The sequence below is a fragment of the Cupressus sempervirens genome, chromosome 2 (assembly GCF_028749045.1).
Source record: "Cupressus sempervirens isolate cs-2001-9-10 chromosome 2, ASM2874904v1, whole genome shotgun sequence".
Taxonomy (NCBI): domain Eukaryota; kingdom Viridiplantae; phylum Streptophyta; class Pinopsida; order Cupressales; family Cupressaceae; genus Cupressus; species Cupressus sempervirens.
In genome coordinates, this window is record NC_143119.1 from 116,007,864 (window position 1) to 116,031,408 (window position 23,545).

Genomic DNA, 23,545 nt, shown 5'->3' on the forward strand with positions numbered 1-23,545 from the left:
GAAGCAAAACTAGAAGTTCTTGTAAGCAAAACATGGTATTAGTTAGGAAGCAATTCGGGTAGCAAACAAAGAAGTAATAACGGAAGCAATTTTAAAAACAATAAAAGATAATATAATAGAAGTCATATTAGAAGCAATAAAAGATACAAAATTGGAAGCAAGCTAGATTCAATTAGTGATGTTATAAGAGTTTTTATCATCTAAACCTTTTCTTGGTATTTTTTATTCTTGTAAATAAAAGTTACATGCTACATTTATATTATTCTTAGATGTCTTAAACCATATGCAATGTTTATTTGGGTCTATTCACACTCAATGTTTCCTCCCCATGTTTCTTTTATTAAGACCAATATGCCACCATATGCTTCCTCATTCCAAAGTGCAAATTTCATATAACCTTAAAAGATAGGTAGCTTGCAACCATTATATTCATCAATTTATGTCAAACATAATTATGTCTCTTCCAACAATGATAGCCCCTAACCCCAAGTCCACTCCCCTTTGACTAGGAACTGAAGAGGCTTGATTGGTATTTGCCTTTAGACAAAGGCTTGATTTATGCTTTTTAACATTTTTTAGCTATTCTTGTTGTGCTCTATGCACTATTTTTATCGTTGTATTTGCTTTCTCGTTGTTATTCTCTCATTGTGCTATGTTGTTTTTTGACAAAAAGTCAACAATGATTTATTTTCCATTTTCTAACCACATTTGATAATTCTCTCTACTTATTACTTCAATCCATTCCTCTCTTCTTCTATCCTCTTAGACTAATCTTCATCCAAGAAGTAAGAGCCATTCAAAAGCGTCTTTTAGCTTAGCAACTAGTATTTAACTTTCATAGGTCTAAAACTTTTATTTATAATTTATAATTTTTTTTTGTTGGAGTTTCTTGACCTCTTCGATTAAGAGAGCTAAGGACAAAGAGATTCATTTTGTCAAAATTTGTCAGGTGAATCTTGTCCTCATCCCTTATGATATTGGAGTCTTTGTGCTCAGCAAAACTTGAATCCAATTTGGAATCATTCAACTTTATTAGTAGACTAAGAATCCATTGACTTAACCATCTTTTTTTACTTGATATATTTGTTAGACTTTAACTTGTCCCTTAAAAATCACCTATAAAAATTTAAATAATTTCATCTAGACCATTAGCTCTTATCGTTTTAATAATCATATTTTTATCCTTCACTCCTTCCTTAATCTTTTTTCCCTTTGTTTTACTATCTTTAGTCACTTCCTCTGCTAATATTTTACTATCTTTAGTCACTTCCTCTTCCTCTGCTAATATCCAATAATTGGACTTTTTAAGTATTTGAACCCACAGATTGAAGTCTTTTGAATTGTTTTCCTTGTCACTTTCATTTTCCTCTACGAAATAGGGTCATTTGCCATATTTCAGTCTGCCATGTTTTTTCGTTAGTTTTGACTAAAGTTAGTCATGATTGCTTCATGGCCGACCATTCAAGCTTACCATCTCTCCCTATCTCTCCCTATGCGTTTGCAACTCTGCCACCTATTCTTTTAGCACCATTTTCTTTGACTAGAGCTTGGCTAGCCAATGTGTTTCCATTTATCTTGCTTCTACTTGTTTCTTAATTTCCAGATATTTTGACCTGCTTAAAACATTTAACAGTTCTTGCACATATGAAAGTGCAGATTAATAAATAAAAGAAGTTAAAAATGGGGGTATAAAGTTCTTCTCCAAGATCTTTGCCATCTTGTCCACCTGTTTCTTTCCATATTCTCGACTTTCTGACAAATATGCATTCAAAATTCGTAATAAGGTAAAGGCCCAGTCACACCAGCCATTCAAATTTCAATTAGAAAGCCTATTTTGGAATCTCTAAACCTCGCTGTAAACAAATCATTTTTCTGTCCCTATTGCCCACGAATCTACAGGTTCTCCTCCATTAGCATATCAACCTCGTGCATCGGCATTGAAGTATGGACCAAGTCTTATCCTTCATGGTCAACAAGAATCCGACAATCTCACAAGTTTGTATCTTAAACAAATCATCCAAACCTAACAAATAGGAGAGTGGCCAGTACAGAGAGATGGCTCCATACACTACAATGGCTCTTCTAGCCGCAATTTTGGTGATCATTTGCAGCCTCTGTGCTGTGGGCTATTGTCAGCAAGTTGGCTATGGTTATCGTCTTGCTTCTATCAGTGAAGAGCCTGATGGAAGCTTGATAGGAAGTTTGGAGCTCATACAATAGACTGAAACATACGGGCCTGATATTCCTCGTCTTAAACTTAATGTCAAGTATGATTTATGCTTTGACGTTGCTACATCAGTTGTTTTTTTCACTCTAAATGTGTTTCGAGCTTCATCTTTATGTTATGATTCTTTTGTGTTTTCCGTTTGAGCTATACAAGCCACAATGGGTTAGGGTTGTTTTGTTAAGCATTGGCCTATAATACCTTCTTGTACCTCTTTGGATTCCAATGCAGGCATGAGACACAGGACCGAGTGAGAGTTCATATAACCGATGCAGACAAGAAAAGATGGGAAGTTCCATATGACCTGCTTCCTAGACCACAAGTACCTGCTCTACAAAGAAGCCAGATTTCTAAAACTGCCAACCCAGTGTTTGAATTCGATTCTCTAAGTTCTCAGGCAACGAGTTGATCTTCTCCTGCACAGCTAATCCTTTTGGTTTAGCAATCAAGCGCAAATCCAATGGAGACGTTCTGTTCAACTCCTCGTATGACAAGTTGGTTTTCAAGGATCAGTATTTGGAAATCAGCACAAGCCTTCCCACATCAGCTTCAATTTATGGACTTGGAGAGAACACACAGCCCAATGGGATCAAGATTGTTCCCAATGAGCCTTATACTCTTTATACAACTGATGTTTCTGCCATTAATTTAAACACAGATTTGTATGGCTTGCATCCTTTTTACATGGATTTAAGGAAGGGAGGCGTAGCTCATGGAGTTCTACTGTTGAATAGCAACGGGATGGAAGTTTTTTATACCGGCAGTAAGCTGACATACAAAGTTATTGGGGGTTTGCTGGACTTCTATATCTTTGCAGGTTCGTCTCCACTAGATGTAGTTCAGCAGTTCACCGAGCTCATTGGACGTCCAGCTCCAATGCCCTATTGGGCTTTCGGTGTGTCCATATATGCCCTGATCTGCATTTCATGTTCATATATGCTTTTGATTACATCACTAAATGATTATGATGGTTTTGTGTAGGTTTTCATCAGTGCAGATGGGGATACAAGAATGTTTTTACAACAAATCAAAAATTCCTCTGGATGTCATATGGAATGATGACGACCATATGGATGCAGCCAAAGACTTTACTCTTGATCCTATCAACTACCCTGAAAAGAAGCTACGACCTTTCCTTGATCGAATTCATGAAAATGGTCTCCATTACATTGTCACCATCGATCCAGGTATGCCATCCATGGCCCATTTGTTTATTTGTAAAATGTTATCTTGATCTGCTGTAGGTGATCATAACTTCATATTTTGAATCAGATGCCAATCATTTTTTAAATGTGTGTTGAACATTATTGCCTTTCAAAACCCAAAGTTTTTAATCAGAGAAACTACTATGAGAGTTCGATGTTGTATAACGAGCATGACCACCTAAAGAATCGTGAGATTGCTTTACAATATTCTGAATTTGGTTTATGTTTGTTTACGCTACAGGGATCAATGTAAATGAAAGCTATGGTACCTTTCAGCGTGGAATGGCAGCAGATGTGTTCATAAAGCATGATGGACGACCTTATATGGGTCAAGTATGGCCGGGTGCTGTCTATTTTCCAGACTTTTTAAATGCCAAAACAGTATCTTTCTGGGCAGACGAAATCTCTCGCTTCCACAAAATGGTTCCTGTAGATGGTCTCTGGATCGACATGAACGAGATCTCCAACTTCTGTACAGGGAAATGCAGAGTCTCAAATAACGGCCCTTGCCCAGGCGTCGTACCATGGTTGTGCTGGCTGGATTGCGTCAACATCACAAACACACGATGGGACGAACCCCCATACAAAATCAATTGTTCGGGGAACAGTATCCCGTTGGGCTATAAAACCATTGCCACCAGCTCTGTTCACTACAATGGCGTCTTGGAATATGATGCCCACAGCCTCTATGGTCTCTCGCAGACCATTGCCACACATGCTGCGCTCAAGAACTTGCTCAACAAGCGCCCCTTTGTTCTTTCTCGCTCCACCTTTGTTGGCTCAGGGTCATATGGAGCCCATTGGACTGGCGACAACAAGGCCACATGGGAGGATCTAAAACGTTCAATCTCAAATCCTAAACTTTGGGATGTTTGGCATGCCAACGGTGGGTTCGGACATTTGCGGCTTCTTTGCTGACGAAAATGGAGGCACCAGTGAGGAGCTATGTGGACGTTGGATTCAACTGGGGGCGTTTTATCCTTTCAGCAGAGCTCATTCCAGCCAGATGAGCAAGAGGCAAGAACTTTACTTGTGGGATTCTGTTGCCAAATCTGCCCGCAAGGCTTTGGGCTTGCGCTACCGCCTTTTGCCTTATTTTTATACTCTTGGCTATGACGCCCATGTCAGCGGAGCTCCCATTACTCGACCATTGTTTTTCTCTTTTCCAGACGACGAAAGTACCTATGGTATAAGCACCCAGATGATGCTGGGACCTGGGGTGCTTGTGTCACCTGTGTTGCAAAATCTGACTACCAAGGTTAGTGCCTATTTCCCCAAGGGAAGTTGGTATAGCTTGAATGATATGTCCCAGGCTTTGATGTCCAAGGGAGAATATGTTACAATGGACACTATTAATGTTCATGTCTATCAAGGCTTGATTTTGCCCATGCAACAAGGTGGGTATACTACTAGGGAGGCTAGGAAGACTCCTTTCACTTTGGTGGTTGCATTTCCATTAGGGTTTCAGTCTAGTGGTGGAAATGCACAAGGAGAGTGTATCTTGACGGAGTTGAGGATTTGGATATGGAGTTGGAAAATGGAAAGTCTACTTATGTGAAGTTGTATGGTGAGTCTGACGGGAACAAAGTCCGAGTTTGGACAGAGGTGCAGATGGCGCAATTTGCTTTGGAGGAAGAGTGGATTGTAGCGACGATTGTGGTGTTGGGACATTCCTCCTCAACTCATTCTTCTCCGTCAGATTTTAAACTTGATGGAAAGCTTTATTCTTCATCAGCATTTGGATTTACTTATTCCTCTTCACTTTCAAGTAAAAAGGAAAGCAACCATGTCGAAAGCATTGCTCTAGAGTTGAGTGGATTAGCTCTTCCTATAGGAAAAGACTTTGATTTGTCATGGACTGTTACTCCTAGTAACCAATAGACTCTTATGTGGCAAGATCTAAACTTGCTATTTAATACCATTCTCACTATACATCTACAAAGTATTGGCTTGAAAGTTATGTTCGATGGGAAATTGTATTGGTGCATCAAATAAATTAATGTTCTCTATAGTTATCACTACCACTTGAAAATTATAATTGATGGGATATTATATTACTGCAAAGAATAAATCCGTAGGAGAAAAAAAGTCAAATCTTTACTTCTAAGATCATCAATAAATTTTAGTTGATACCAGTCAGTAATATACAATTACAATGTACTATTCATGTTTATGAGGGCTTGATTTCGCCCTGCAAGGTGGTGAATATATTACTGGGGAAGCTGGGAAGACTCCTTTCATCATAGTAGTTGCATTTCTATTAGGATTTGAGAATATTGGGGGAAATGCACAACAGAAATTTGTACAGGTCCTTGAGTCACTGGTTTGAGTTTTCTTTTAGTCAGAGGTTCGGTGCTGAGAGGATAATGAGCACCTCGTTGGGATAGTGACATGGCTTGACCACTTCTCATACATTAGATTTAATCTAGACTTTGTATCAGACATTGACAATTCAAGTTTTTGGCACAATGGCAAATGATTCCAACAACAGCTTGTATGATTGATTACAATGAATGGTAAATCCTTAGAATTGAACACTACATAATGATAACATTAGATTATATCAAATATCGTCATCCTATGCATAAGGCAACATGAGCTAGAAATATCTCAATCAAATAATAGAAAGAGCACTCTTAAATTTAAGTTCTATAGATTAATTAGACTTAACAAGGTGTAAAATTTAATCATGGATTAATTAGTTATTAGATAATTACTCATTTACTCTAAATTCTAATGAGATGCATGGATGAATCCCAACCATGATGCATGATGACATAACCATGTACAAACCAAAAAAACTCTCAAAAATCCTAAAGAAAAAAGCTCTGCAAAATAGAGAAAAAAAAGGTATATGTAACAAATGAATATAGAGCTCAACATATCCCTCCACGTACTACTACAGTCACATAAGCAAGATCCCCCATAGCAAAAAAACAGACGATGGACCCCTTTAAGAAGGTTATCTGCCAAGAAAGTTTGCACAGGGAAGAAGGCTAAAGATTATTCAAAATCCACAATGTTCCTCTCTTTTTGAAGAAACAAATCTAATGGTGAATGTAGAGGATACTCTGTGAGGAGAGGTCTGAACATGAGTGCCCCAAGAAACTGCTCAAATGTCATCTAGTCCAAATAAATAGAAGCAAATCCAATTATGAACGTGTTTATAGAACAACCTCGAAAGGCGATGATGAAGTGATGACAGGAGGGATATAAGAGGAGATCAATATTTTCAATCATGTTCCCATTATTGCAATGTGTGACACAACAAATAATGCTACTTTGTCTAATAGTAAGTCATCCCACAAAGCTGAATTGGAAGACAACTGCCATCCTACTAATCTAAATTGATCACTTAATATGTAGGACGTAAAGGAGGTGTAAGGTAAGCACAAGTCTCATGTACCAAGGTGGATAATGAATGTGCACATAGCTTCTAGTGAGCAAACTCGTCCTTGGATATCTGATCCACTCAAGATGCATGAGAATGTCCAGTAAAAGATATTGCAAATCATCAAAAGTGGGAGAAGGAATACATTCAAGATGCATCATCAACTTCTTAACAACAATAATCTCATAACTATATCGTTGTCTAATAAGCATTGAATTGGGTGTGAACTCAACAATCATACGCCTACATATGTTAGGTTTGGAGGAAAATGAAGGAACACAAAGTACGTAATGAAATATGTCATCATCTGATCAAAAAACCCTTTCCCACTAGCAATCGTATAAATAATGTTCACCAATATGTGTGGAGATTTGCAAGGGTCAAATTAAGAGAGGCTCTTGAATCCTATGGTCAAGGGTCAAAGACAGTCTAGACCAGAGCAAGCTTGGGAAGTATGGGACTTAGAAACAAATGGTTGTGTGGAGATGTGCAAGGATCAAATTAAGAGAGGCTCCTGAATCCTATGGTCAAGGGACTGACAGTCTGGATCAGACCAAGCTTGGGAAGCATGGAACTTAGAAACAAATGGTTGTGTGGAGATGTGCAAGGGTCAAATTAAGAGAGGCTCCTGAATACTATGGTCAAGGATCAAAGACAGTTTGGATCAAGTTTGGAAGCATGGAACTTAGGAACAAATGGTCCGAGTCATGTTTCTTAAGATCACATTAGGACAACTACAATTTGAGAGACTTAAGTTTGGTGAACAAGTCTCAGATGTTGTTAAAATATGTATGATTCAAACTAATAGTTCCCTTTCCAACTACTATCCTCTCAAAATATCTTGCTTCGCAAGTAAGGACTCCAATGGGGTCAAGATACATACACATGCATAATGTCCCAAAAGTTTTGTCACATATATTAATCCATTTTCTCTCTTTTTCTTTTTTTCTTTTTTTTTTTCTTCGATGGAGGGCTGAGACCTGCGAGGCATGAAGCCTGCGAGCTACCAACCAGCGAAGGCCACCACAGACTTTTTCAGAACCTGATACGGGCCCACTCATGCCTGAAACCTCTTCGGCTTAGAGTCAAGGACTGAGGGGCATCCACCCCATCAAAATCACCTGGAGCACGATCCCAGCCTCATCCCTTATGATGTCGGAGCCTTGCACTCAGCAAGACTTGATCCCTGGTGGGTTCACCAGTAGACCAAGGGCCCATTGACCCATTTTCTCTTTTCAATGGCTTCTGTTGGTTTAAGTTCTGTACCCATGATCACCCTATATAATCATTATTTTATCAAATATATATCCATTCATTTTTTCATAATAGGTGTATGGTGTGAAGGGAGTTATGTATGTTAGATCCACGATTTTGTAACACAATGCTATATTAGATAGAAAACAAACAGTATGACTCAAAAATAAAAAATTTAAAAAGACCTCTTTCTTCAATATATTTTTCATTTGTTTGCATGTTTTTCAAAAAGAAAAAGAACAAAAGATAGAAATCTTCAGATGTGATGAATACAATAGGTAACTGGTAATCTTTTGCAGATTACAAGTCTAAAGTCAACGTAGAGGGTTGAAAAAGCTGTTTGATGCCACATGAATCTAAAAAATGAGTTATAAGGTGAAAATTACGAGCGTCTAAGTGAAAACAGCTAGATCTAGTTTCAAATGACAATAATTTTCACCCACAACAAAATCTGGAAAAAATGAATTGTGCCATTAGAACTCAAAACTAGCTTTCCAATAATCTAAGGTTGACAAAAAAGAGAGAGAGATCATACGCCCAAGTTAGGACCCTCGTTAAGCACTGAAGGATTGACGTGAATAGTGTACGAGCAATGAGATGCAGCGAAATCAGAGAGTCGGTTGAGGATGAGTGTTAGCCAGGCTGACAATTCATCATATTAACATAACAATAAATGGTGGCAGTGAGGGAAAACATATTGCATCACCTTGTTAGGGAAAACAAGTGGCATATAAACAGAAATTGTCATGTCGAATCGTGTACAAACAAGTCAGATTTCCATGCAAGCGTGTACCAAATTTCTATACAGAGGTTGACGCAAAGCCTACATAGCATCTATACAACAACGAAATCTATTTTTCTTCGAAGTACACCAAAATAAATTTTTGAAGTTAGACCTTTTTAAATTTTATGCAGGAGGTTCTAGTTATGGTGCTGTGATATCATATTGGAAGTTAAACTGTTCAATCTTAAAGCTCTCAAAAATCATTTACTAGTGAAATTTTAAATACTTGTTACAAAAGAAATCAAATCGACTTGTTCAACAACTTCATAATTGTATCGATGTAATAGTCTAAATTAATAATTACAAAATATACTAAAACCTTAAGACAAGGAGAAAGAAACCCTAGATTAATCATCGTGTCGTCGATCTATACAATGATGACAACATCATATATTAATAAAAATGGCTTAATCTAATAATGGGGAAAGAGCTATTGAGTTTAAATGAATAAAGTAGAAAGGATCTATAATTAGTTAAAATTTTATTAATTATTAAGTGATTAACTATTAATTCTAAAGATATATAGTCTTGCAATTGCATTCAAAAGGCCTAAAAAATTAGAGATTGATGTCAAAATCATCCAAATCATAAAAACTAACCCCAAAGCTACCATTAAACCTTTCTCATTATATTCTTCTAGATGTGCTAACCATCTTTATTTTGTAGAACCCTCCCACTTAAATAAAGATCAATACAAAAGACTCTCTACCCAATAACTAGGACTGAAAATAATTGAACTATAATACCTATCAAAAGGAAGCAGGGCATGAAAAATAACCTACTCTATTGCTTTAATGAGGAGAGGATGCTAACTTTTTAAACCCTAAAAAATGTGTAATCTTAAAACTATAACACAATTTGCATGCAGAAACAATCTTGAAAGGAAAAACCCTATATTTCAAAAGTGCATCAAAATGTATTATCAATAATCAAAATAGGTTACAATACAATATTAGAACTAAGATAATTTAGCAGTCTTCAACACAAAAAATTTCGAACAATTTTGATGGTATTACAATACTTGCAAAACTAAAAACCCTCTAAAAGTTCATACCAATCACTCCAACATGTCTCATATTTATATAACTCCAAAATGGATTCCTACGATTGCCACATGACATAAAAAATAGATTCGGTGCATGCAAAATGTAACTATTACCATGCATAGCCTACCTTACATGGCTTGGAGCACACTTAATTTGCAAGGCAGTTTGTATGGATGCAAAAGATCCTCGTTGACAAGCATTGTGTCTCCCAAATGCAATACTACCACTTCCCTTATTTCCAATAGTCCTAAGTCTTACACTATACTACAAGCTCTCATCATTAGAGTTTCACAATTTATGGCACATGCCATCAAAATAGCGTACATTGGGGTCCACAAAGTGAGATGCCTATCTCCTATAATTTAGAATGCTTGTCATCCTAGTCAATTGCAATGTAGGATAACGTAGGGTCCTACAAAGAAAAATTATATGATACACATGATATAAAAATTATAAGAAAATAATAAACAACAATCTTAGAAATTAACAAAGTTCAAGATGCCTTATTCCTAACATTGACGAGGGGAAAGGTCAAAAGCTTGAAATTAACGAAGGTAACTTAGTGTAAATAGTCAAGAGTCAAAAAAATTGGTGGTTGGAAGGAGAGCATGATGGAAAGTGATAATCAAATGAATAACAAGGGAAATAGGCAAGTGCAAGGAATGCAGAGATTGTATGCGAGAATGGTTACATCTAATAACCTAAAATTGAAAATATTGATAAAATCAAAATTAGGAAAGATGAGAATTTTTAAGTCTTCAAACTTTAAAATGGTTGAAATTTTGCATACAACTTAAATACATCGACATTTTCTGGGTTAGCAACATCTGAAAACATTATAGGCACGTAGAGATGGTAGAGGAAAGCACTTTTGCAAACCTTGACAAAGGGAGACCCATTTGGAACTATTTCAAATTAGTTATCTATGATGAGCTAAACAACATAAAAAAATACACAAGAAAGCTAAATAACATCAAAATACATAAGGAGGCATGTCCAAGGCAAAAGGCACAATGAAAATGATGTGCCAACATTAGTTGTATTTGGATATAGACGTCTCTTACAGGCACAATAAGGATCCAAATCTTTGGGAGCATACCAAAATTAGAGATGAAAAAAGGTTGATTGGGACCACCATACACTTGACAATAGTAGACATGGATCATGATAACATAAAACTAAATGATATTTTTAGAACAAGGCAACACAAAGAATACAAGGATAAAAATGGCCAACAACATGGAGGCTCAAGAAAAATTACGGATGGCTACACAAAAAACTCAAAAATAAAAATGTAGTTTTGACCCTACAAAGAGGATCTATGGCACATGGCCATGGGAAAATTGCTAAAACCGTGTGCCCTCTATCAAAGATAAGCTTAATAAAAGTTGACCTCCCACCCAAAAATGTATCCACCAACCACCCATAAAATATTGTTAATGATTTGGTCATCATGCTAGATTTAGATATGGCAGTCATCAAAACATGAAAACCACGAAAAGGAGCCATTTTCATGCTCAACCATACAAACAAATTGTCTTCAAGATTGCAAGTGGCATAATATTGTGCACATTGATCTGCACGCAAATTAGCACTAAATGAGATATCCTCATGAAACGCCAACCTAAATTATGCCAAATCTAAGTTGCATTCTCAATATGGACTAATTCAGTGAATATTGTGTTTCATCTCATGTAGAGTATATAGAAAAAGTAAATCTGAACAGTCCAAAAAGAACATAGTCAGAATGGGCACCACAAAAGTCCATCAAAAATCATATCTTGCTAAGTACAAGACATTGATAAAATAGATATCCTTCAATTTTCAATTTAAAAAATTTCAACCTAAAACTAATACTCTCCTATCATATTAGAAAATAATCTTACAAATGATATAAAAATCTCTATAATATATATCTTAAAATAAAGTGGACTATTCATTAAAAAAAACAAAAAAAATATAAACGGTATATTTTTGGGCCCAACAGGACTCTCAGTTATCTATAAACTAGTTTCTTACAATGCTTACTATTAAAAGCTGTTTATTTATGGGAAGTTATCTATAAACCAAACATTAAACAATTTGGCCTCCCATCTTGTCATCTTGTTTATAAATGTATTCGATACTTCCCAGTGGAAGCAATTTTTGGCGCACTGGGAAGACGATGGCAAAGACACATCACTTTCAAATACATACAAAACTCTTAAAAATTGTGCAAATTTCCAAACGCATACTTTTCAAACGCCTTTAAATCTGCAAGGCGCGCACCAAAGTAGGACTGTTTGTCCCTTTATTTATTGGGAACTCCAATTTCTGATTACTTGTGAAGGCACACACGTGACGCCTTCTGCAAGTTGGAAGGAATTCAACGTGAGATACTCTAGAATGCTTATATTATTATTCTTTAATAATTAAAGAATAATTTTAGATATAATCTTATTTTAAAGATAGTAAATATTTATTTTATTTATATTAGTCAGATTTGATTTTGATTGTTGAATTCAGTGACGTTTAAGAAAGTTAAATATATAATTACAGGTTTCGTTGTGAGCGTGAGTACTTATGCCTTTTAAGTCTTGTGAAACTCTTATTTCAACCAATAAAATATTGAGGTCCATTTGTTGTGTTCGTAGACTATTGTTCAAGGTGGAGTGGTCACTAAGAAGATCACTTTCTTTAGGTATGCTAATTAGTCGATAGGCTATTTGTGCGGGCATGCCCGCCGTGATTCAATATTGGACTCAAAAACATTTTGACATTTTTTGAGTCGGAAGATACTGGGAAAAGACTACCGTACAATTTATATGCACCCAGACTAGTGTTAGATGGTCTTAAGTCCTTTATTTGTGATGAAAATGTTTTATTTAAAATGATTATTAATCTTAAATATATCCAATGATATCTTATTTCAACTATTTTTTTCATTAAATTATATTACAAATTTTTTAAATAAAAATAAATAAATAATAGTATAAATAAGAAATCTAATGATATCTCTAAATATGTTTTATAGGTATATTAATCTTATTTATTACATAGTTATTTTATATATTTGAAAACTATTTAAAAATCTTGACACCTTTATATTTAAAAAAAAATCTTAAAAATATAATTTGCTGACAAGGACACTATTACTAAAATCTTTAGGAGGTTTTTATGTCAGATTGTCTAAGAGAATGCCGAGTAGAAATGTGGTCTGGTGACACCAACAACTTATTTTTATACTTTTGTTAAAGTGTTTTAGATCTATTTTGTATGGAATTTAGTAGAATGTAGCTTACCGTATGGAGATCTATAGTATTGGTTGTAGATTCATCGTTAGAAATATTGTAGAAATACATATAAAGATATTTCCATCCAATATATTATTCATTTAACTACATCTTTTTATAATCTAAGCTACTAGGTTAAATAATGTCATTTTTTTTGCATCACCGTCCATCATCACAATATAGAAATGCAAGAAGGAAAAAAAAAATCAAGGTGAGACATAATCAAGAAAAGAAGGGGAAGAAGAAGTTGAAGGAGAATAATGAAGAAAATAATCTAGGGCACTCTCTGTTCTAGATAAGAACAAAAGAAGGGGAAGATGAAGATGAACGAGAAGTAGAATAATAAAAAGGAGAAGAAGATGAAGACAAAGGAGACAATAATAAAAAAGAAGAAAAAGAAAGAGAAGAAAAGAGAAGGGGAAACAAAAAGATTTGAAGGAGGGGAGAGAGAGAGAGGAGATGGAGGAAAAGGTATCAAAGAAGAACCAGAGGAAGAAGAATAAAAAGAAGATTGAAGTGAACAATTAAAAAAAACAAAAAACATATTAAGAGTGAGAAGAACAAGAAGACTAAGAAAAAAAGAAGAAATTAAAAGGGGAAGTGCAACTAAATGAAGAGAATTTAATGGATAAGGAGGAGGAGAAGAAGGAGAAAGAGAGGGAATGGAGAAGATCAAGAATAAAATACAAAACAAGAAAGTTAAAAAGGAGCAAGGAAAAAGGAAAGGAAAAAGGAAAAGATGGAGAAGAAGGAGGAGGTGAATGATAAGAAGGAGAAGGAAAAATACAATTGATTCTTTCCATTAAACTTTTAATATATAAAACAAGATATATCTTGCTATTGGTGTAACTATTGCACTTCTTGTTGGTGCAAGTGCTAGTTTTTAGGGTGGTTGGTTTGATCAACTTTGATGTGTCGCTTTTTTCCATTAGGCAAGAATTTATAAGAGTTCTTTGAGGTTTAACAGATCTACTTTCGTTTACTCTTCAATAATTTATTAGATAAGGGTACTCACACTCCTTTTAGGAGTTGATGCTCTTGATTATTTATTCTGAAATACTCATTTTTTTTAATTGATCCATTGAATCTCCTTTCTAGATGCCTACCATGTGAACAATTCTTATTTATCGGTCATAGTTTTTTTTTGTTTTTTTTACCCAAACATTAAGGATAAAATTTCTAAACCTATGAAAGTGCTTGGTCTTTTTCATTTGATCTCACATTCAATGAGTTTATGTGCAAAAGAGTGACTACTTTATAGTTGCTACACACATCTTTATAGGTTGATTTAAATATTTCCAATATTTCAAAATGGTTTGCTTTATTAATCCAAAAATACGACTAGCTGGAATTGAAAATTATTCCATTTTTTTTTCATTAGATGTAATTTTTTTTGTTTATATCAATTAACATAAGTTGCATGATCGAAATTTGTTTTAAGTTAGCATAAGGAAGATTTATGTCAATTTTAAAATAAAAAAATCAACTCAAATAGTATTTGGTACATTCAAAAAATTAAGGATTTTTTGGTACATGTGGGTAAGGAATCTAATGTGTATCCATGTCGTATAATATTCCTATCCAATATGAATACGTGCACCCTTGTAGTTGAAATGATTTAAGTACAAATAGTGAGAATAATAATATGTATGAAAGAGGTCATCCACCAAAGTTCAAACCTCTAAAAACATGCCCAAATCAAATTTAACAATTGAATGTTTATCATAGAATCAATCCTTAACTAGACAAAAGTAATTTATAATTTAAATATATGACAATAATAGTTAAGACAGAAGTAATTTCTAATTTAAATGTATGACAATAAAACTATCTTAATCCAGTGTACAAAGATACGATACCAACATCTTGTTTCCATAAAAGAAATCGTATATACTATTAAAAAATTATGATAAAAATATATATATAAGACATTATAATGTAAAAGAGTAAATATAATTATCTAAGTTCTTTAATTTGTTCTATATAAATCCCGAAATTGATTCTCTCCATATCGATTAGCTTTACTATAGAACCATCCAGACTTGTGCATCCTCGAATAATTAAAAGAGGATTTGACCTGTCAAAGAGCTCCACTCCGAGACGCTCAACTAACCTACTAACTTTTTTAAGTAAAAAACAGCAGCCATCCAATTAGAAAGCCCATTTTCGAATCCCTGCATCTCACTGGTAGACAAATCAAGTAAAAACAAAAAAGAGAGAAGCTTCTTTTTCTTCTGTCTCTATTGCCCGCGAATCTACAGGTTCTCCTCCATTAACATATCAGCCTCGTGCACCCGCATTGAAGTATGGACCAAAACTTATCCTTCATGGTCAACAAGAATCCGACAATCTCACATGTTTGTATCTTAAACAAATCATCCTATCCTAACAAATAGGAGAGAGGCCAGTAAAGAGAGATGGATCCATTCACTACAATGCCTCTTCAAGCAGCATTCTTGGTGTTCATTTGCAGCCTTTGTGCTGTGGGCTATTGTCAACAAGTTGGCTATGGTTATCGTCTTGTTTCTATCAGTGATGAGCCCGATGGTGGCTTGATTGGAAGCTTGGAAGTCATACAGAAGACTGAAACATACGGGCCTGATATTCCTCGTCTCAAACTTTATGTCAAGTATGCTTGCTTTGTGTTTCCTTGCCGCTACATTACTGGTTTTTTTTCACTCCAAATGTGTTTTGGGTTTCATCTTCATGTCAAGCATATGATCGTTTCTTGTGATTTTAGTTTTTTTTTTTTTTTCGAGTGTCCTGCCATTGGGCTTATTATCCGTAAGCTCTGTTGAATTTAATTGAGGATTCGATTCTATAGTTTTTTCATTTTGTCTGAAGCTACTAGACACTATTGGTTATGGTAGTTTTGTTAGGCATTGGTCTATAATGCTTCTTATCCCTCTGTGAAGACGTGTATCCTATGAAATTTTGCAGAAATTTGTTTTGATTTGTTATGCATTCTACAGTCCGTCTGGTGCAATCACTCAAGATCAATATACTGACTGATGGTTCCAAGATGTCATTGTAACAGAGATGTCAACATTTATATAATCACAATGTTTTCGTTATCTTTTTAACAACTGACTGTTAAACTCTTGAAATGGTAATGCAGATTGACTGATATGTACTAACATAATTTCTTTATTGTTATTCAATCAATATATAGATGAATCTCCTTTTTGAACGATTGAATTTTATCTTGCCTCTTGAGTCACAACTGCTTTTTATGTGAAATGTTTTTTTCCATTACTTCTGGGTTGGGCAAGAGACCGCTGAATAATACTGTCAATGCATCATAAATTCATAGGCATCATAAGCTAGGGGATATGTGATATCTCACTTATGAAATATTTCTTTAGAAGCTTTTGCAAATCATTGATGATATTCTCTAAACTTTGCAAATCACCTTTAATGGTGGCCAAATAGTGGAAAACATTAGGTTGTGTATTTAGAATAACGAGGCTAAAGTAGTCAAATACAAATTTGCTCGTGTTTGATGGAGTTTTAGAAGTTTTCCTGGAGAGTAAGCCGAAAAAATCTCCAAACAACTGAAGCAAACAAACAAAAGCATTGTCATCGGTACTAGAAGCCGTCAAGTGAAAACAAGGAAAGATCTCTTTAGCAAATTTTATCATCCGGCCAGTAACATACTGAATAGCATATCAGGTATGGGTCTGTGGATTGAAGTGTGGGCTGTTAATTATTAAAAGACTAATCTTGACAGGAGACTGTTAAACTATGTCACAAGTCTAGTGAGAGACACTGGCCCACTGCCAACGATCCTCTTTATGGCGTTATTTGCTATGGTCTGCAAGGATTAGAACCTGCGGCCAAACTCTCATACCACTTGCTAACTGCTAGGACTGTCATTGTATTAAAAGATCAACCTATCAATGCTTGATACAACAACTAGACTTATAGAAGACACAGAGGCTATTAAAACATGTGGCGAATCTAGCAAGGGATGGTGGCCAACTAAAAACCACCCCACTTGTGGCATTACAAAGATTCAAATCTGTGAACAAGTTCTGATACCACCTGTTAATTGTTAGAATTGCCGGTGCACCAAAAAATTGACCTGTTAATGTCAACCACTGTAGAAGTCTATTATAGAAGACACATTAGACTGTTAAACCATATCCCGAATCCAGGAAGGGCATCCTTATCGGTCAATAAAAATCCGACAGGCTCACATGTCAGCATCATAGATTAGTCATAGTTTGTAAATCCCAATTTCTTCATCTCCCGATTCGGCATAAATTACTATATAGGAAGCAGAATACTGGGGCAGGGATGGCTCCATTTGCCAAAATGTTCATCTGGTTGCCGGTTTTGCTTAAAAAAATCCAGTCTCTAGGCTGTGGAGTATTGTCAGGAGGTTGGGTATGGTTACTGTCTTGTTTCTATCGGTAATGGCTCCTCATAGGAGCTTGATTGGAAACTTGGAACTCATAAGGAATACCGATACTGACGGTCCTGCTATTCCTACACTTCGACTTTATGACATGTATGGTTTGGTTTTGTTGCTTACAAATTGGTTTTTTAGTTCTTTTGTTTCTATTTCAAAAAATGAAAAATGAATTTTGTTTTTTGATGGATACGAATCCGGATGCAGGTAGTTAACTGGTAGAGTTAGTTAGATACATCTAATCACTTGGAGTTGAGAAATTCAATAATTTGAGCAAGCTGGGTTGTGCCCTGATTTAATTTTAATTTCAATAACTTGGGCATGGTGGGTTATGCTTTGATTTATTTATTTTGTGACTCTAACTTGAGTAGTTTTGTTGGGTTGGGTCTGTCGGATTAATCTTCTTGGAAATGTATTGAGCATGAATGGCGGCATCTTTTCTTAGTCAAGCTAGTAAAGAATAATATGCTAAGAAAAGGTTCTAGGCGGAGTTATAGATGTGGTTAGGATGTACTTTATGATCACTAGCAATTTTTCGTGATTGTTATTTCATCAATACGTTGACGAATCGTCTCTTTGCCCACACTTAAACTGTGTCTAGCCTTGAGTCTTATCTAAATCTATGGTTTTCTTAATCCTTTTGCGAGGAGCAAAGAACTGATGAAGTGAGAATACTAATGCAGACATGAGACGGGGGACCGGGTGAGAGTTCAGATAACCGATGCAGAAAAGAAGAGATGGGAAGTTCCTTATGATCTTCTTCCCAGATCACAAGTACCTGCTTTAGAAGGAAGTCACATTCCCAAAACAGCTAACCCGGTGTTTGAATTCTCTGAGTTCTCAGGCAATGAGTTGATCTTCTGCTGCACAATTAATCCATTTGGATTCGCTATCAAGCGCAAATCCAATGGAGAGGTCCTGTTCAACTCCTCTTATGGAAGCTTGGTTTTCAAGGATCAGTATCTGGAAATCAGCACAATCCTTCCCGCATCAGCATCACTGTATGGGCTTGGAGAGAACACACAGCCCAATGGGGTTAAGATTGTTCCCAATGAAGCTTATACTCTTTATACAACTGACATTGCTGCCTATAATTTAAACACTGACTTATATGGTTCCCAGCCTTTTTACATGGATTTGAGAAAAGGAGGTTTGGCTCATGGAGTTCTATTGTTGAACAGCAATGGGATGGATGTCTTTTATACTGGCAGTAAGCTGACATACAAGATTATCGGGGGCTTGCTAGACTTCTATTTCTTTGCAGGTTCTTCGCCATTAGATGTGGTTCAACAGTTCACTACGCTCGTAGGACGTCCAGCTGCAATGCCCTATTGGGCTTTTGGTATGTACTCTGAATTTTGTTTTGGCCTTAGTATTGTATTGTTTATTGGAAATCAAGTGGTTTACAGAACTTTTGTTGCGCTTTGTTGGAATATAGTAATTTTGGTCTGGTTTTTAGTATTTCATAGGTAGACTCCTTAATTTCGAAGCTCTCGTCAGTTTTGTTGGATTTGGTTATTTTTTCCCCAAGATTTCAAGTGAGAGAGACTAATAAGATCCTTTTCGGGCTAAGATTTGTCTGTTTAGATATGCTAAGAAAAAATTATCAAACTATTTCAGTAGTTTTGTTTGTTTGGATACACAGATTCAATATTGATCTATTAAAATTAGATTTCGTTTTGAAATGTGTTGATGCTACAACATTGATCACATATGTCGTTTGTATCACTGTCTTTATGTGCCTGTGTTGAGATATAAACAGATTCATTTATATAGCTGATTTAGATTATTTATTTATCATTAAAAATAAATAACAGTTAAAAATAAATAACAGAGTTTGCAGTTTGAGTTCTTAAAATTTCAATTGAACTTTGTTTTGAAATCTGTTTATACTACAACATTGATCACATATGTCATTTGTATCACTGTCTTTATGTGCCCGTATTGAGATATAAACAGATTTACTTATATAGCTGTTTTAGAATGTTTATTTATCATTAAAAATAAATAACAGAGTTTTCAGTTTGAATTTTTAAAATTAATTTTTTCCGAAAGTTTTTATATCTAATTATATAATTAATTTTAATATCTAATTACAAGTTTTAGATTTAAATCTTTTTACTTAAAAATCAAAGATTGATGTCGATCAATTGTAATTTTTTTACTGCCATCTTGATTCTTTATAATTTTCAGCAAAACTTAATTTTGTTATGTTTATTCATGAATCATAATCATCAAACTATAATTCTAAAAAGTTCATTATCATAAAACTACTTCAAAGATCAAATTTATTTAAGTCATGCTGAAATTAGTGAAAGCTCAGATATAGCTAAAAGGAATTATATTGATTGAAGGGCTTTAATATTGCGGAATATTACATAATGAGCTTTAAATTTTGAAAATTGCCTATTTAGTCAAAATGGGTTCAAGGCTACTATCATATAGAAGGATGCGAGAAAGTTATTATTTGGATTTATGTTAAATTCTATCTTATTAATGTTCTATTTCTCTGATAACATGGCTCTATGCAAGTGTTTTTTTTTTTTATAGATAATGGATTGAAGTTGAGAATAATTATTATTATTTATTAAGATTAATTATTAGTATGTGTTAAGCTCAAGTAGGCTCAAACCCATGACCCCTCAGATAAGAGGATCACAACTGTTGTGCTATAGATTGTTGCCTCCATAAAGACATTTCTTTTGTTGTTTTGTATTAGATAATTTCATTCATCATATTAAATTTATAAAGTGATTCTTTACAAAGACCAATTCAACCATCCCACATTATTTTATATACTTAAATTAGCTTACTGATTTTATTTAAGAACAAAATAGTAACTATAGAATATATTTTATAGAACATCAGCACAAAATAGAAAACTCATAAATCACATGATAATTCTCATACTGATTTATTTGATTTTAGATTATAATAGAAATAAGACTACCTATATGTAGGTGGTCTTTGTTTATTATTATAATATTATAAGAAGACATGTCTAAATCATATATTGTCTTTAAATTAGGTATTATCTTTAAATTAGGTCGTTATAAGTAATAGACTTACAAATCACAGAGATCAAATCCACTATAATTACATTTGATTTTAAATTGATTTGAATTTAACAGAATTGCATAATCAAGGAGTAATCATCTTTAACGATTGTAGTCAACCAATTAAATTACATCAATAAACAGCCTAAAATCTAACACCACCACCTATACTACCCCTGTGATAGATCCATTGAACAAAACCTATTTCTTATGTAAGAGTAAAAGACTTTACTGATTTATTTCTACACGTCTTCCTGGATAGCAAGGTGGGCATAATTCATGGGTCTGTGACTTTGCGAATCGTCTTTTTCACCACAAATTTGTTGAACAATGCTTAATGTCGGTATGGTTTTAATCATGTTATACTATTATTAAATTGGTGTAATGATTGTTTGCAGGTTTTCATCAATGTAGATGGGGATACAAGAATGTTTCTGATGTAGAAAATGTGGTGAACAATTACAATAAATCCAAAATTCCTCTGGATGTTATATGGAATGATGACGACCACATGGATGCAGCCAAAGATTTTACCCTTGATCCTATTCACTACCCTGAAGATAAGCTACGCCCTTTCCTTGATCGACTTCATGCCAATGGTCTCCATTACATTGTCCTCATCGATCCAGGTATGCAATTCTTACCCAATAACATGAAAAAAGAAATTCGAACCGACTTCACTCGTCAAGATTTTGAGAATAATACATAATATTTTGAACTTCCCATTATTTGGGTAAATAGGGCAAAAGTATCAGCCATCATTCAAGCAAATGTGATTTTCATGTTTGTTAATTGTTTTGAACATCCCATTATTTGGGTAAATAGGGCAAAAGTACTAGCCATCATTCAAACAAATGTATAGTTTTCATTTTGTTTTTGCCGCAGGGATCAATGTAAATGAAAGCTACGGTACATTTCAGCGAGGAATGGCTGCAGATGCGTTTATAAAGTATGAAGGAAAACCATACCTGGGTCAAGTGTGGCCGGGTCCCGTCTATTTTCCAGACTTCCTCAACCCTAAAACAGTTTCTTTCTGGGCAGACGAAATCTCGCGCTTCCACAAAATGGTTCCTGTGGATGGCCTCTGGATCGACATGAACGAGGTCTCCAACTTCTGTACCGGAAAATGCACCATCCCAAAGAACCGCCCTTGTCCGGGCCCCAAAGACTATTTGTGCTGCCTGGACTGCATCAACATCACAAACACACGCTGGGACGAACCCCCTTACAAAATCAATTACTCGGGGAAAAGTGCTCCATTGGACTATAATACCCTTGCCGCCAGTTCTGTACACTACAATGGCGTCCTGGAATATGATGCCCACAGCCTCTTTGGTTTCTCACAGACCATCGCCACACATTCTGCGCTCAAAAGCCTGCTTAACAAGCGCCCCTTTGTGCTTACTCGATCCACCTTTGTGGGCTCAGGGTCATATGGGGCTCACTGGACCGGCGACAACAAGGCCACATGGGAGGATATGAGGCATTCAATTTCCACGATCCTAAACTTTGGGATATTTGGGATGCCTATGGTGGGCTCGGACATTTGTGGGTTTTATCCAGAGTTTTACCCAGAGGTCCTTGGAGGAGGCACTAGTGAGGAGCTCTGCGGGCGTTGGATTCAGTTGGGGGCGTTCTACCCTTTCAGTAGAACACACTCCAATCGGATTAGCAATCGGCAAGAGCTCTACTTGTGGGATTCTGTTGCCAAATCAGCCCGCAAAGCCTTGGGCTTGCGCTACCGCCTTTTGCCCTATTTTTATACTCTTGGCTATGACGCCCATGTGACCGGGGCTCCCATTGCCCGGCCCTTGTTTTTCTCTTTCCCACAAGACGGAGCTACATATGGTATAGGCGCACAAATGATGGTGGGGAGTGGGGTGCTTGTGTCCCCGGTGTTGCAGAACTTGACTCCAACGGTGAATGCCTATTTCCCCAAGGGAAGCTGGTACAGCTTGAATGATATGTCCCAAGGCTTGAAGTCTAATGGAGAATATGTCATGCTAGATGCCCCTATAGATACCATTAATGTTCATGTTTATGAGGGGTTCATTTTGCCAATGCAACAAGGTGGGTATATTACTAGGGAGGCTAGAAAGACTCCTTTCACTTTGGTGGTTGCATTTCCATTAGGATTTGAGCATGGTGGAGGAAATGCACAAGGGGATTTGTATCTTGATGGAGGCGAGGATTTGGATATGGAGTTAGAAGATGGAAAGTCAACTTATGTGAAGTTGTATGGTGAGTCTGATGAGAAGAAAATTAGAGTTTGGACAGAGGTGCAGATGGGACAATATGCTTTAAAGGAAGGGTGGATTGTTGAGAAGCTCGTGGTGTTGGGATATTCCTCTTATACCCACTCTTGTCCATCTATTTTTGAGCTCAATGGAAAGATTCATTCCTCGTCAACATTTGGATTTACTTATTCCTCATCACTTTCAAGTAAAAAAGATAGAAACCATGTCAGAAATAATGTTATGGAGTTAAGTGGATTAGCTCTTCCTATAGGGAAAGACTTTGATTTGTCATGGACTGTCACTCCTGGTGATAACTAGGCACTTGTTTCACATTACATTAACTTGCTAGTTGATGCCACTCACTAGTACATTTACGATGTAATGTCTTCAAAGTTATGATTAAAGGAATATTATTGTGTTGCATCAAATAATTTCTTGTCACCAAGATAACTCTATATCTTTGTTACTCTAAGATCATCAATTAATTTAAGTGTACATGTGTTTGTTAGGGTTTAGACAAAGTGCAAACAGGGCAACATGCTTTGTAGGAAAGTGGATTATAAAGAAAATTTGGGTGTTAGAACATTTCACTTTGCAACTCTTCTCAATTACTTTTGAGGTTAGAACATTTCACTTTGCCAACTCTCCATTACTTTTGAGGT

The 23,545-nt window shown here is 35.6% G+C and overlaps 1 protein-coding gene, 1 long non-coding RNA gene and 1 pseudogene across 2 annotated transcripts; 2 read left to right on the forward strand and 1 right to left on the reverse strand.

Moving 5' to 3' along the window:
• Positions 1 to 1,975: 1,975 nt before the first annotated feature.
• LOC149571292 (alpha-xylosidase 1-like) lies at positions 1,976 to 5,379 on the forward strand (annotated as a pseudogene).
• A 6,407-nt stretch (positions 5,380 to 11,786) lies between these two features.
• LOC149571293 (uncharacterized) lies at positions 11,787 to 21,746 on the reverse strand. Its single transcript, XR_016359794.1, has 2 exons — positions 21,615 to 21,746; positions 11,787 to 12,251 (listed from the first exon to the last, which is right to left on the reverse strand). It is a non-coding gene; the product is annotated as an uncharacterized LOC149571293 (long non-coding RNA).
• Positions 15,594 to 23,314, forward strand: LOC149571294 (alpha-xylosidase 1-like). The gene is made up of 4 exons (XM_089812847.1): positions 15,594 to 15,805; positions 18,274 to 18,932; positions 21,045 to 21,275; positions 21,532 to 23,314. Exons 1-4 carry the CDS (start codon positions 15,594 to 15,596, stop codon positions 23,199 to 23,201), a joined length of 2,772 nt encoding a protein of 923 aa, XP_089668973.1. The 3' UTR covers positions 23,202 to 23,314.
• Positions 23,315 to 23,545: the final 231 nt, after the last annotated feature.

Bases quoted from the DNA above. Each gene is read 5' to 3' on its own strand.
- LOC149571294 (XM_089812847.1), top strand. From the start codon at position 15,594: ATGGATCCATTCACTACAATGCCTCTTCAAGCAGCATTCTTGGTGTTC. The intron at 18,933-21,044 runs GTATGTACTCTG...GATTGTTTGCAG, and splicing joins AATGCCCTATTGGGCTTTTG to GTTTTCATCAATGTAGATGG. The intron at 21,276-21,531 runs GTATGCAATTCT...TTTTTGCCGCAG, and splicing joins CATTGTCCTCATCGATCCAG to GGATCAATGTAAATGAAAGC.